At 41.5% G+C, this 15657-nt stretch overlaps 1 protein-coding gene across 1 annotated transcript in view; it reads left to right on the top strand.

Moving 5' to 3' along the window:
- LRGUK (leucine rich repeats and guanylate kinase domain containing) overlaps positions 1-15657 on the top strand; it is a 100129-nt gene that overhangs the window by 65688 nt on the left and 18784 nt on the right. Inside the window, exon 16 of the mRNA XM_008707581.2 lies at positions 10439-10578. Within this exon, the coding sequence (XP_008705803.1) occupies positions 10439-10578 (140 nt within the window). The remainder of the gene's footprint in view (positions 1-10438; positions 10579-15657) is intronic.

Genomic DNA, 15657 nt, shown 5'->3' with positions numbered 1-15657 from the left:
AGAGCTGGTCTGAAAGATTGGTGTCAGCAGGGATCCTCTGTGTCTCGACTTGTATGTATTTTGTATGCGTTCGAAATCTGGCTGAAGCACTGTCACGTTGCCATTGTTTTTGTTGAATTCATTAGGAAAACTCACTTCTAGATGAGAAAATTCTCGCACACCTCTCGCCTTATCGAGGGATCCAGAAGGAGAACTCTGAGAAAGGAGCCTTTGCAGTTTCTGGGTCTTGGTCACTCCCACAAAGGTTCCAGACCCACAGTTAATTCATGGGAGTCTTTTGAAGGGCAGAGGATAAGTTCCTTGCACACGTGACGCTGTGATTGATGAGTGCTTGGGATTTGCGTTGGCACGTATGACCTGAAACTTACTTTTGCTCAAAATGTATTTCAAAGTGAATACCTTCCTTCTCTCTCTGAATAGGGGCCTAATGTAAATTAGCCCATGCCTTCATTTTGCCAAACCACCTGGCTGAACGAGTGAAAAGGCTTAGTGGGGAGAAGATTGAGGGGAATCAGTTTTCCTTTATCGATTCACGCCATCAGGATTTCCTTTGCTGGCAAGTTACCAGGGTCCAACCTGAGCCCGCTTCCGGGAATCTACAAGAAGGGAGTGGGCTATCTCCCACGCTCAAACTGTGGGGAGGGCAAAGGTGCAGCAGAGCCTCAGACAGGGGACCAGTTAGTGAACATAACCCAGACTGTCATCATCCCCAGTATCTTCTGTCATCAACTGGACTCTGGTCATTTCTCTGTTTCTTTCTCCATGGTGGCTCTTTCTCTTTGGTTCAGAGGGGCTACATAGAAGTTTCTGCACATGGCAGGGAACATGGCCACCAATACCTCTCAAGTCTTAACATCTGGTTTTACATCTGGCAGTTGCCACTACTAGAAAGGGATTTATTTATATGTTCCTTAATCCTAAAATAAAAAAAAAATTGGGGGAAAGATACTGATTGGCCTGGCTTGGGTCAAGTGCTCATTCTTAAACTAATCTACTCTGGCCAGGGACAGGATCCCATACACGTAACCATTGGGCCCCCTCCTCGAGTATACGGCGACCGCATTCCCGGAAGGCAGCAATTGTGAGCAAAGCAGCCAACCCAAGATTTGGCTCTTAAAAAGTTACAGGTATTTATTGAATGCTTACTATGTATATAGCAGTATCAGAAGCTGAGGACTAAATGCCTGTATAAATGGATTTTTATCATATACGAAAGGTATGCGTCCGTGAAATTGTATGTATGGCAAATGTTATTTCAAGTTCAGTAAAAGAAATGGACATTTTTAAAATCCAGGATGCAGGAATCCTCTTGTAAAATGAAGAGCCTATGTTATGCCAGTAATTACCCTTTGATTTATCTGGTTTGTCAAAGATGACGGTAATAAGGTGAATCTTTTTTAACACATCATAACTTTTATGGAGTTAGTTCAGTCATCCAGCTAGCAGCAATTGAGTGTCTCCTATGTGCCAGGCACTGTGCTGGTTGCTAGACGTACGTAGCGAGATGATGAGGACACGCCAGGAGCTCTCTCTTTTATCCAGGGAGCCCGGTAAGACAGTTCATTACCACACCATGTGACTGGGCAGCTGGAAGCCCTAGAGCACCCTGGGCCAGGTGTAACATCAAATAGGCAAACCCATTTACTAACTTTTCCAGAATGTCCTAAGGATACCAAGGAAGGGCACTGAATCCAGCCTGGGATAGGAGAATTGATCAGAAAACACTTCCAAGAGGAGGTCCTCTTTCAGCCAAGTCATCCAGGTTGCAACATCAGAATGATGGGAGAGAGGGAAGGTTTCTTCGAAGAGGGAACTGCATATACTGAAGTGCGGCAGTATGAGCAGACACAGCATTTCTTCTAAGGACCCAAATGTCAGGAGAGCCGTAGGTATCAGTAGATCCAAAGGGCGTTTTGTGCTGTGCTAACAATGAGTTTGGAAACTTGATCTTCTAACAATGGGGAGCCATTGAATAAATTTTTATTAGAGGCACGTGTCTAGAGTTGGTATGGAGGATGAATTTAAGGTAGTACAGGGGGTAGGAAGGATGGTTGGGAAGCTATTGCAATAGTCCTAGCAAGATGGTAAGGGCCTGAAATAAGGCACTGTGGCAGGAATGGACAGATTCAGAAAGCATCTGGATTGGACGCGGTGAGGGGGGAAGGACAGATGTGAAGGAAAGGAAGAAAATAAGGATAACCACCCCTTGTTTTATGAGCTGTGAATGGGGCATTTCAGAGGTGCCGATATCTCACTTAGGTGAGAACTTTAAAAAAATACTTGGTTTCCTCCTCTTTCAACTGGTTCTGAGGCTCCTTAAGGCATTCGGGGTTGCATTTTTATTAGGGCTTTAAAGGGAAGTAAGTAATCCGTTTGTTTGACTTAGAGGAAGCTCTCTCTCCCTTCCTGGGGGTTCGTGATGGTATAAAGTTTGTGTTTTGATAAAAATGTCCTAGGTTCAGTGCAACTGGGCAAAATTTTGTTTGTAGTCCAAGGAAGGGAGTAGCAAAGATCATTGACTCCTCTGTGGTGGGAGGATTTTACTGCTATTATTGATTTTCTCGGTGTAATAGGAACTTCTGCTGTTTAGCTTTATAAGAATTGTCATTTTCCATCTATGTTTACAAAGTTCATATCACTTCCATTTGCTGTATTCCTCAGCAAAGCGATCTTATGGGAAAGCAAAAAACATCGCAGGCTTTAGTCCCTCTATTAGCTAATATGATCTTTAGCTTTTTAAAGGAAGTCTGGCAGCTAGTATTGAAATCAACAGAGATAATAGTTCCACTGGGCATAAGAGCCTTCTTCAAATATTTAAAGAGCTAAATCGGTTATTTTCAAGCCTCAAAAGAGAATTGGACAAAGGACATGATCAGGTAATTCACAAAAGAGGAGAGAAAAATGACCAAAATATAGGTCAAAAAGGATTTAGCTTTCACTACTTCTATAAGCTAAAATGGATTAGATTGTGGGGGTACCAAACTGGCAAAGATGGAAAGCAAATTAATGCCTATTCTTGGTGAAGTTAAGGGTAAACACACTTTCTGTGCCATCATTGAGAAAGTAAGCTGGCACAACTTTTGGGGGGACAGTTGTACAATACTTGTCAGAGCCTTTAAACTTTGCCTATCTTTAACCTAGTAATTCTAATCTACACTTATCACAAGTATTTGACATAGAAGGATGTTCCCATTAATATCTTTATAATAAAATCTGGAAATAATATAGCCAACCCAAGGGGGTTTTAAAAATAAGTTATGGAAAAGTTATGGTATAGCCATCTGCTAGAATGCTATGTTGCCATGACAATCACGTTGTAGAAGAATATAGGGAAGAGGAAAATATTTGTTACGTATTAAGGAGAAAACAGGCTAAGGAGGTAGAGCCAGTATGGTTCCAGTTGTGAGTTCTGGGTTGTCGGGTTATGAATAATTTTTCTCATTTATGCTTTTTAGTATTTTCCAAGTTTTCTACAACGGACCTGTGTTTATTTGGAAGAGGTTACATAGAATCAAATTCACATGTATGAAAATCTGTCCTGTGAAAGGGCAGCCTTATGCTCTATTTCAATTTGGCTTAGTGAGGAACTTTCTAAAAGTTGGAAGTCATGTACAAAGGAACAAACAGGCTCTGTACTGGGAATCTTACAAGAAGCCTCCGTATGCCGGGCGATTAGTTGGGCTGGATAAAATTTAACGTTCCTTTTATGATATGATCCATTTATTACCGCTGGCTCTCCTGGCCTACTTATGAAGAATCCAGCAGTCTATTTTATTGAAAATAGAGCTCAGTACCAGAAAATCGCATCACTTAGGACTCATTAGAACAGTGGCTTTCAAACTTGCAGACCCAAAATCCATAACTAGGAATACATTTTACAATATCATGACCTACACACAGACGCACGTAGGAGACAGAAATAGAAAACCACCTTACTACAGTGAGACACCCTGATGTTTTCTGTTCTGCTTAATCCTAATTTTTAAAAGTGCTGGTTATAACCTACTAAATGGGTTCCACAGTTGAGTTTGCAGCCTGCAGTTTGAAAACCCCTGCGCTGAGCTCTCTGGAGCTTTGCTCTGGTGCTGTTCCTAGAGGCCTGCTTACTGGATGTGTCCCTGCCCTGGCGGCTTCGTGTGAAATGCGATGGGTTGACATGATTTATGCTGAATTCCTTTCTGGGACAATAGTGAGGATCCGATGGATTGGCACTTATGCTCTTTGTCAGTATTAGGGCTCCAGAGAAGATACGTCTAAAATTCTTAGGCATAAAAATAAGTTCTTATGTAGAGGAAAAAAAAAACCACTTCGAAAAGTATCTTGATCTGTAGTGTTTTCAGCACTAAGTACTTAGCTGACTCGCTTTCCTTTTGCTCCATGACAACCCTAAAATCATCTTGTTAACATAAATATCCTCCAAATTCCACTTTCGATAATTACGCTATTCATATAGTGTCTAGCGCAATATGATCATAAAGGAATTTAATTAAGTGCTTAGTTCAATCTGAAAGACATAATTCTAGAAATCGCTTTTTTTTTTTAATTGACCAGGCGTTCAGAAAAGAGGATAAGAAGAGCCTCACTATTTCTTTGTGTTGATGATAGGTAAATAATGTCAGACCAGCCAATCTTTCATCTCCGAGGTGATTACGAGAGTGCGGGCACGATTAGCAAAAGCCGGAGCTTTTTTTTTTTTTTTAAGTTTGTAACCTGAGAAATTCATAATTTCAAATAACACTAACAGTCAAAATAATCACTGGAAATTCCAGTACTAGTACAGTCTAGCTGTGTGACCTTGGGCAAGTTACAGAGTTCTCACGTAGAGACAATAACCTACCTCAAGATTACTGTGAGGAGTAAATGAGTTTGAGTCAATAAATTGAAAGACAGTGTCTGGCACACAGGAAGTGTGTATATGAGTGTTAGTGTAAGCAGCAAAAAAAAAAATTTAAACGTAGCATTTTATCATTAATTGGATTTAACAACTGTTCAAACTAGGTAGAAATATTTGGCAAATAGGATGGTCTTCTCTGAAAATCCTTTTAAAAGCTTTCACAACCTTGATCGAATTAAGGAGCTTAAACAGAATTAGAGTAATGTTGGAAGGAGTTGTGGCTGAACAACATGTTACTGAGTTCAAGAGATTGTTTCATGGGCATTCACGCGCGGCGTCGCGGCTTGGACGAGGGAGTTGGGGAAACGTCAGCTCTAGGGTTAATATGACGTTTACTTGTGATACACACACGAAAGGCTTGTCATGGCACCTGGCACATAGTACATGCTCAATAAATGCTAGCTATTGTTTTTACTATTGGTATTTCTTTATTGATAAAGTCAAAGCTATTTATAGTCTGCATTTCAAATTGTTTAGATAGTAAGTGCTGTCAAGTTCTTTAACTGAGAAATCGACTACCGGATAGTGGGCGTTCTGTTTTCCTTTTGCGGTGGGGAGAGACCAAGACCGACTTCTACAAGCTACCCAATCCTAAAGATGCTCAGTTTTCACAGAAAAGGAAAAGTGAAAAAAGACACCCCCCCCCCCAAAAGAAAAGTCTTTCCTAGAGGAATTGACCAATGAAGTAACATCTTTGAAAAAGCTGTTCTGGAAGGATGAGCCCTTAGGAAGCCCCTTGCGCTTGCCGGAGGTGGGAGTGTGGGATTGGGTGGAAGTCTCATCACCAGGCTCATTATCAAACATACTCTTTAAAGGAGAAGAAGGCTTTCATGTGTATCCAAACTCCCTGAACGTTTCTTTCCTATTTCTTGCTTCTCCGTTCTCTTGCCCAAGTGTTGTACATATGCAGATCTTATGTATCAAGTTTCCAGTCTTGAAATTTGCCTGTCCTATATCTTATCTCCTTCAAAGTGTCAATTAACTACTTCATGATAAACTCATCCATTAAAAAAAAAAAGAAGAAATTCAGGGTACTATTGTTATATGCTTTATTTTATTTTTAAGTTTATTTATGTATCTATTTTTAAATAAGCTCTACACCCAGTGTGGGGCTCGAACTCACAACCCTGAGATCAAGAGTTACATGTTCTACCGACTAAGCCAACCAGGCACCCCTGTTGTATGTTCTAATTAGGACATTCTAAGTGCAGGTACCAATATTGAGCCCATTAGTTCAGCTGTACTGAGAAGGTTTCAGTGTGAAGTTCAATGGAAAGAAACATTTTTTTTTGTGCCTCATTCTGTCTGTGTGAGAATATACATTCGCATGCTTTCCTTTGTCCTGATATAGACTCTGTTCTCTATTTAAGTAGCTGATTATTCCTTTGACTGAAAACTCAAGAATAGAGCACTTTACTGTTAGAGTGATTTAATAAGTGTATTCATTTTATCATGTATGACATGAACATTATTACTCTGTTTCCTTGGACTTGGTAGCTTTCCACTATGAAAGCTTATTTTGCTGTGGAAAATTGTTATGGATAATGTGTGAAATTTTAGTTGCTTTTTTTCCTTACTTGGAAGCACAGATAGACAAGACTTTCAAGATTTTATTCTGTCCTAGAGAAATAGGTTTTTGTAATAATACTTCCCAATGAACTGAGCTTTCCTTTAATTTTCCACTAAAATTATGTAATTCTCATTAAAAATAAATAAATACTGTATCACAGATTATTGTGTATTAATTTGGTTTTGGCCTTTTTTATGGTTACATATTTCAGTATTGGCTCCTTTACAGAGATTTTACAAGTATTTATTTTATATGTCTATGGGTTTAATCATGGCAGGGACAAATTACTCCCTTTAGCTAAAACAAACAAACAAACAAAACTATTACCTGAATAAACATGTGGGTGTTTTTTTAAACCCCATTTGAATGGGGGGAGAAAATGAACGATTCTGAAACCATCCGGTTATCTGAGAACTTTTGTTTGAAAATTAAAGCCTGTTTCCAAGTCATGTATTTCCAACTGGTTTTCAAAGAGAGACAAATTACAGTTGATTCATTCTTTCCCCAGGGTTTTATTTAAATGTTAAAAAATGTATATTTACAAGTGTTTGGTCTCATAGTTTCGAACAGGAAAACGACTTGCTTGCTTTGCCATATAAATACTAAGCTTATCAATGTAGAAAAATTGGTTATTAAAGTAGGGATTTTTATTTCTCAAAATATTCACAGTCTGATTCCCAAATTCTAATTTTATTACTAGTTACTGACGTGACTCTGTGGCTGCGTGCCAGTAGTGTCAGATCAACATTTTGTATTTCCTCCTCTGTGCAGGAAGAGGCCTTGTTTTGTCCGTGTGATGGTATGCTAGTAAATACATGCTCAACGTGTTTTATTCTTAGGTACGTGGCTCGTACTGCATTTGTTACTTAGGCTGGATTCTATGCTGCTGCTTTTAAAATGTTTTATGCAAATTATTTTAATTCACTTGACTGCAAAGGGATAGAAGTCGAAATAAAAGGTCTAAGCTACTTAGAATTAATTTGAGCTGTACTTCCCCTTGTTCCAGGTAATTCATTTATATTTTCTTGCATTTAATAATGATACGAGTCCATAAAATAACTTTAAAATCTATCATGCATCATTAAATTCATTTGTGCTTCATTGTAGGTGTTTAAATAAATTTAGCCTGTATACTGAAGAACTTGGTCGTTTTGTGGACTGTAATTTATATGTATTTTTTAATGTTGCCTCAAGGTTGTCTTTAGATACTTTGAATAAGATTATGTTAAGAAACTTTTTTTGCAGGGTATTATAACCGTGGTAATTGGGGCGCCTGGGTGGCACAGCGGTTAAGCGCCTGCCTTCAGCTCAGGGCGTGATCCCGGCGATCCGGGATCAAGCCCCACATCAGGCTCTTCAGCTATGAGCCTGCTTCTTCCTCTCCCGCTCCCCCTGCTTGTGTTCCCTCTCTCGCTGGCTGTCTCTATCTCTGTCAAATAAAAAAAAAAAAAAAATAACCGTGGTAATTGTATGTATATATGTATATTTTTTTTAATTGGGAAGCAGGATCCCTTGTCTGTTGATGTAGTAAGACATTAGAGACTGCTTTAAGAACTGTATGAAACTCTTCCTTATAGGAGTCCAAGGCATTAAAGTGGTGGCATTTCAAGGTAGTTTAATAGTAATGTAAACGCATTATCTTTACCCAAAATGTTTTATTGTTGAGAAACCATAAAGACATAAAATTGTTGGCATTATACCTCCATTGTATCATCAGATTGAACTTGAGTTGTTCACACCATGGTGCAAATTGCTTATGTCTCAGAAAGGTAGAAAAAGGAACCCTGACACATAGACTGGAAATTTTTGTGGAAATTCTCTCAATGAATATAGCTTCTATTTCTTCAATTTTTCTCTTAACTTTTCTCAAATTCATCTCGTCTTTTTCACGATGCTCTCGGTTCTTAGAGTCCCATCAGGAGGACAAGCGTTCTCTCTCTTTTTCTTGAGCACAGGCTTCATCGTCTCCATCTCACCCCTTTCCCTCCTTGCTTCAGCCATGTCCATTCTTTACTGTAATTCAGTTAAGCGTGCTTCCGGGTCCTTCCACAAGGCACCTTCTTCTGCATGTTAATGCTTTTGTCCCAGATATTTGAAAGCTTTTCTTGTGATTTTAGTTGCCTGTCGGGATGTCATCCCCTTAGAGAGGACTCCTCTGGCCATCATGCCCTCTCTCGCTCTGTCCCCTTATCTGGCTTCCCGTTGCTTCAGTGCACATATCGCTGCCTACGGCATCTGATGTGTTGTCTGTCTGTCTCCATCATGAGAATGTGATTCCCACAGCTCAGGACTTTTTATCTACTGCTGTATCTCCAGCATCCAGAGCCCCGGCTGGCACATAGCAGGTGCTCAACAAGTATGGACTGAATGGCTTTTCCATCATGAAGATTTAACAAAGAAGGTTTCCACATGCGACTAACCCTAATTATCTCTGTGACTGTTACAACTGTTGTTACCTCAGTGCTCCTCAGATTGCTCTGTTGCCTGGAATTCTTCGGGTTTGGACTCGCTCATTTGTTGTATCTTCTGAGTCTCTGTCTCTCAAGGCAGGTGTCGGGTTGTAGAGCTTTAGACTTTCTGACATGATTAAATACTTTGACTTGCCTACAAGTTTTTTCCTAATCTTACTGGCCTGGGATTGCCACACAATCTGGTGGGAGTTTGGGTTCGGTTTCCATACCAGCACGCAACACAGGATCAGAGGCCCGATTTCCCACAGGTGTTTCCACCCTCAGTCCAGGCGAGACTCTGTGTCCAGGCACAGTTCCTCAGTCTGTGAGCTGAGATTTCCAGACCCTCCTCCCCCTTTGCCGCTTCTCACCTTATCAAAGAGCCCAGGGCTTCTGCATCAAGAACACAGGGCCTGGCCCCTCTCAGTCCAGAAACCTCAGCCCCCAGAAGCACTCGGACTTCTTGGCATCGATTCCCACTCTTCTGACTTGGAAACTTCACTCCCAGCACCTGGAAATTTTTCTTTCCTCGTTTCTCAGCTTTATGTATGCAAAACAAATTTCTATTATATATTATCTAGTGTTTTCTTGTCTTTGGGTGAGGAGAGCTTCCCATCTCTGCTCGGTCAGCCATATTGACTGGTGGGACATGTGGAAATCATTTATTTTGGCATTTTTAAATTTTTTATTTTAGCAGTTTTAAAGCAATATTCCTGAAAGCATTGATGGTTGTATATATCCAAAAGCACTTACTTACACCAGGGCTCTCTATGGCTGAGCAGTAATAGAAATTTAGATTCTTTATATTCTAGGTCTCTGGACATTCTAATGTTTTAAAGGAAACTTTCAGCATTATTTATGAATAAATTCTGTCAAACAGTGACCTCATCATCCATTCCATTATTTTTTAAAGTTTCTTCTCAGCATTACATGTTTTATTTTCTTTCTAGCCTTTTAGGAGAATTTTGTCAAGCGGAAAGTAATTATCAGTGTGACTTTTAAGTATCTGGAAGGTATTGTATGTGCCAAGATTTACTTTAGTTCTCTTTATAAGCCTGTGTTCATGAGCACCAAGTATATTCCCGGGACGCATCTCCTAGGTGCTGTGGCCTGATTTTATTGTAATCAATAGTAATTATTACCTTGTTTTCTAAGACATACTTTTATTTTATTTTTTTAAAGAGTTTATTTATTAGAGCACAAGTAGGCAGAATGTCAGGCAGAGCGGCAGGCAGAGGGAGAAGCAGGCTCCCCCCTGAGCAGGGAGCCCAATGCAGGGCTCGATCCCAGGACCCTGAGATCATGACCCGAGCCGAAGGCAGACACTTAACCAACTGAGCCACCCAGGCACCCCTAAAACATGTTTTTAATTATCTTACTCTCAAGTTGAAATGCACAGACTTTAAGGATTTCATTTGCTGTGTTTGGGACAGTCCAGGTACAAAGCATGTCCCTCACTTCAGAAAGTTCCCTTATCCTATTTCATGCCTGTTTTTTAGTAAACTTTGGTTTTTCCCCTACCAGGTATTAAGATCCTGCCACTGAAATCCGAAGAGCCTTCTAACAAGCTCTCCACTTTGAATTCGTGTGATTTCCTGGATTCTACAGACAGAAACTACTTTGTGAAATTATGGGCCAAACTTTCAGCCAAAAAAACCCCAGTGGTAAGGAGGGGGGGAGGGGCGGAGCTGCAGCTGAGCCTCGCAGGGCTCAGACCGAAAGGGGATTTGGTATTTTGAGACTTAAGTTTTGCCAAAACTCTTCTTTGGTATAAGCTGACGACAAATTTTTAGCCTCTTTCTACGCCCGTAGGAATAGACGCGGGTTCTACAAAGAATATTCAGTGTAACTTTTGTGAGTAACTTCCCCGGTTACCCTTAGTCAAAACTCAGACACTTGGCTCCTTAGCAAGACTGCAAAAGGACTTAACAGACCTAAGGTGGTAAAATAGGTATTTCAATAGAAAACTGGCTTTTTTGTTGGCGTAAAGCGTTGAGTGTCCTTGTGCTGAGCCTTCAAAGCGGGTCCACCCAGAGGTTCTGTTCTATAACTTCACAGCACTCAAGCCAGTCCTATGACTTGGTCCGCATCCAGTTCTTGGACCACCCAGAAAAATCGGTCTGTGCGAGCATACTGAGCGCAGAGTTGGCTCTGCATACAGATTAGGTTGTGCTCGTTTTCCCTTTGTAATGGTTTCATAGGATGATCTGGGAGTATGAAGAGGCCTAACTCACGGCCACGGCCGTTGCCACAGATTCGACAGGACTTGCCTTTTGGTTGTCAGCTCCCACTTGGTGTTTCCTTAAGGCGAGGCTGCTGTCAGCACATAATCACGTCATGCTCTAAAGTCAGAACCGTAGGCAGTGGTCGAAAGAACCAGACTGGTGACTTCAGATGAAAAGCCTTGGGCTGCAGTGTATCCAGGCATAGCTCTGCAGTCTACTCGGATTAAGTCCTAGGATGCCAGGATTCAAGGTGCAAGAAACAGATGCCCGTTCAAGTGAGCTTAAGGAAGAGGTAGTTCCATAGAAGAAATGTAACGAGTGGACTCACAGTGCATCACGAACAGGGATGAAGTCGAGACCCACAGGAACTGCCAGGCACCGGAATGAGCGAGTGAGGTGATAGAGCTCCTCTCCCTTCCAGAGGCATCAAGGTCCTCTCCTCTCTGCTCCTACTTCTCGAGTGTTCTGTTGTCCTCTCTCTCCTGGCCAGCCTCCTCCACTCACACAGCCTTCCCTCCTGCATAATTTGAGCTCATTCTCATGCACACCAGCCCTGACTCTCCATGACCTCTTGGCTCTGTGCTCACAATTCCTGGCCACTTCTCTCTGTTTCTGTCATTCATATGATGGGAGGCGAGAGAATCTAATTGGCCCAGCTGAACTTTTCAAGCCATTGCACAGAGATCATGTGAGACTGCTTGTCCGGGCACCTGTGGAAGGGCAAAAGGCATGGGTACAGATCAGGGCTCAGGAGGAACAGAGGGTGAGTGCGCTGTAAACATTTATAAATAATATGAATTTGTACCATGATACTTAAGCGCAGGAAACATCATATTGATTTATCCAAAATAAATCAATTCTGGAATTGTTGCCATCCACCAGGATCTGTGGGGAGTCAAATATCAGTCATGAGGAGTTGGGCTCACTCCCATTCTTTGGATCAAGTTCAAGAACCCTGAGGGCTACAGCATCCTGGAAGATTGGGGGAGAGCCCCTGGCCTCCAGACCACCACGGTTACCATGGAGATGCCCCTAGTCTAAGAGCCTGAGTTCCACTCTGAGCCAGTGGTGCTGGTATTCTCCATATCCTTTGCTACCAGTATCCTTGCCTAATACCGACCCCTATGGGGCTCCCTCTCCACGAGGAGCCTCTCAGCCTCTGTCTTTCCATCCTGGGAAACCTCAGTTCTTTACGGGTCAGTCTACCTCTTTCTCTCTATACTTGTTATCCTGTCCTTGGGTAGTATGGCGTTATGCTTGTTGGGGCTTCGACTTGCAAATATAGGTTCTTCTTTACGTTCTCAGGATATGGCATGTCCATAGCGTAAACTCCAGAACAAATCCTCAGCCACATTTATTCCTTCATGATGAAGTCTGTGTCCTGACACCCAGAACCCCTCACATCCCACTTCTGCCGTCCTGCCGCACAACCTCACACACATCCCTCTGCCCGTTAGTGGGTATTCATGATTTATTTAAACAAGACCAATCTGAATTTTACCTGTTAGAGAACCTCCAGGCTTAATTAAGGACAGCTTTTGTCTGGTCAAGGGCACTCAGGTATTTAGGAGCGAGAACAAAGGATAAGAGGAACAGAGATGAGGGGGAAAAAAACCCAGATACACACAATGTGTTCTTCGCTATAATTCATAACCAACATTTCAGTATAAGATTAATGAAGAGTTTGGAGAAACTGGAGAGGGAAGGTTATGATAAAAAGGCAGTGTGATGGTATCAGGGGCCACCTTGGTGGTGGTAGACAGGGAAGGGGCGTGGGTATCGCAGGCCACTTGTGGTCAAAAAGTAGTCTGCTTCTTCCTCTCCCACTCCCCCTGCTTGTGTTCCCTCTCTCTCTGGCTGTCTCTCTCTCTGTCAAATAAATAAATAAAATCTTTAGAAAAAAAAAAATACTGTGAGGACGCTCAGCTCAGGGAGCTTGTCCAAGATCGCACAGCTTAGCGATGTCAATTTTGACTCCGAAAGAAAAGTGCTTTCTTCTACTCAGATGTATTTTTCAGGGCACAGCCTTCACCGGATTTATTAGCTGGCGTAATACTCTAAAGAGATGCTCTTCTCATCTACCACCTGGCTACCAGGTGGCTCAGATCATATAGGGTCTGCCGTCTAAGTGCTTTTCTCAAGATAATGGTTTCCTATTCTCTGACAGTGACCAATGAATTTTTAAATATCATTTATGATCATTATGTTCTTGATTTGTGTGTATTGAATGGTATCTACCCACTGCATTTTTGTAACCTTATTGAAACTCAGTTGTCCTACCTTCGGCCAGTGAGAGCCTCTTCAGGGTGGCTCCTGTGTCAATATGACCCATGTCAACTTGAGTAGCTGTCTTGCTCTCTGTCTTTCACACTGAGCATCCTGATTCTGAAAGACATGGGAGATGACAGAAGTACAGTGTCACTAAACTCATGTGTTTTATTCAGATCGCGTACAGAAGAGTCTCTGAAAACAGTAACAATACCAGTACGACTAGTGCCCAGTAGAAACACAGAACAGTTAAAAATTTTGTTTGTACATGTTTTCCACCCACCCCCAGCCCAGGTTATTTGCGACTGTGTTACTGCTACACTCTCAACCCATAGTCATGTGCCCGCTCCCTTTTAACTCTCATTTTGTCTTAGTTCTCAAATATGTACATACTTGATGCTCATCATTAGGTCTCAGACCAACGTCTAGTAGTTTTGTTGTCTAGACATATTCTCTACCAGATCCAAGAAGGGCTACGGGGGCAGCATTTCCTGAGTTCTTGCCTGCTGATGACAGTCTGTCATACTTGAGACTCGAATTGCAGTTTTTGTGACCTATCCTGTTTGCTTGTTTTGGTTTCTTAATCAAGGGCTCTGTTGTTTGCCTGTTGGATCTTCTTTGTCCATCTAAAATATTTGTCATTGTCTCTCGAATTTTGTTACCTCTTTCTTTCTTTTTGAGTTTAAAAAATTTCCTCCATTCACTTTCTGTTCCCCTGAAGGCGTTATTTATTGATTTTATTCACTCTTCTCTTCCTTCTGGCTTAGTTTTCATTTCTGAAGTGACTTTTTTCCCCCTTGGATTTCTAATTCTTTCCTGAGTTCTGTCACCTCACTTAGGAGTTTTAAAAATTGTAATTTATTGGGGCGCCTGAGTGGCTCAGTTGGTCAAGCATCCAACTCTTGATTTCAGCTCAGGTCATGATTTCAGGGTTGTGAGATCGAGCCCCCTGTGGGGCTCTGCACTAGGCATGGAGCCTGCTTGAGATTCTCTCCGTTTCTCTCTGCTCCTCCCCCAACTCATGTGCTCTCTCCCTCTGGAAAAAAAAATTGTAATTTATTTGTTCCTTAATGCTTTGTGCTATTTCCTTGATGTCTTTGGTTAATTTTGAAATAGTAGATGACAGATTTTATCTGTTTTATGAGCACAGTTTTGCTGTGTGTAAAGGAGTTATTCTCCTTTTTCTCTTCTTAAAAAATAATAGCTTTGGGATTTTACTAGGAAATTTCTCATTTTTATGTGAAATTAGTTTTTTCAAACTTTTATAAGGAAGCATGGTTCTTTTGAATTGTATTGAAATATACAGCAGTTTTCTTTTGGGGGTTTCCGGGCTGTTCCCCTCCACCGCTTTGGTCTAGACTTTCTCTTTGTCTCTGTTGACTCTGTCCTAATTAATTCTGATTCCACTCCCACCAGCTTTTCTTTAGTGTGGGGCCCTGTCTTAGAGGAGAGCCACAGTGGGTCAGTTTCAGAACTTACTGTGGACCCCTTATTCTTACCCACTATTGGGGTAGGAACAAGTCCCCCTGGATTCCTGTTGGGTGCTTGTGGTGCCCAATTATGCTGCTTTTCTTCCCAATGAGTACTTTTTAACTATGCTGAGGTTCTCCTGTTCTCAGGTCTGTTAGTCCCCCTGTGGCTTCCTTTGCCTTCCTCTCACATACACACCGGTGCCGTGTGGTGGTGTCACTATTATCACCTGTATTTTAGGATTTGAGGGGATATCTGTTCACCTAGTTTTCTTGGTGATGTTTCGATATGTTTTTTATTTTGCTATTTGCTTGCTCGAACTATTTTTGTGTGGGAATTCTGAAAGACCCAGACTACGCTTTCACGATTACTGTCATCTTCCCAGTCATGATATAATTGAAATCAAGGACGAATATAGAAAAAAATAAAGATGCTTGGTATCATCAGCTTCCTAATTTTGGTCAGTCTGATGTGTGAAAGGGGTTATCTCATCATCAGCTTAAGTTGTCTGTTCCCTGATGAGTAATGCATGTGAGCATCTTCTCATATGTTTCTCGGACATTTGGGTTATTTCTTCTGCAAACTGCTTGTGAACATCCTTTATCCATTTATCAGTTGTCTTTTTTCTACTGACTTATAGCTGCGTGTTATGTATTATGTTTACTGATCCTTTGCACCTGTCTTCTCCCAGTATGTCACCTGAACTTTGTGTGGGGGAATATGGCACCCTCATACCTCCTGCAAGCACAGGTACTCTGGAGAGCAATTTGGTCATCTAAG

Source organism: Ursus maritimus, unplaced genomic scaffold (genome assembly GCF_017311325.1).
Source record: "Ursus maritimus isolate PB19 unplaced genomic scaffold, ASM1731132v1 scaffold_3, whole genome shotgun sequence".
Classification (NCBI taxonomy): Eukaryota; Metazoa; Chordata; class Mammalia; order Carnivora; family Ursidae; genus Ursus; species Ursus maritimus.
The sequence above is the reverse complement of the archived record's forward strand: the minus strand, read 5'-3'. Positions and strand labels throughout refer to the sequence as shown.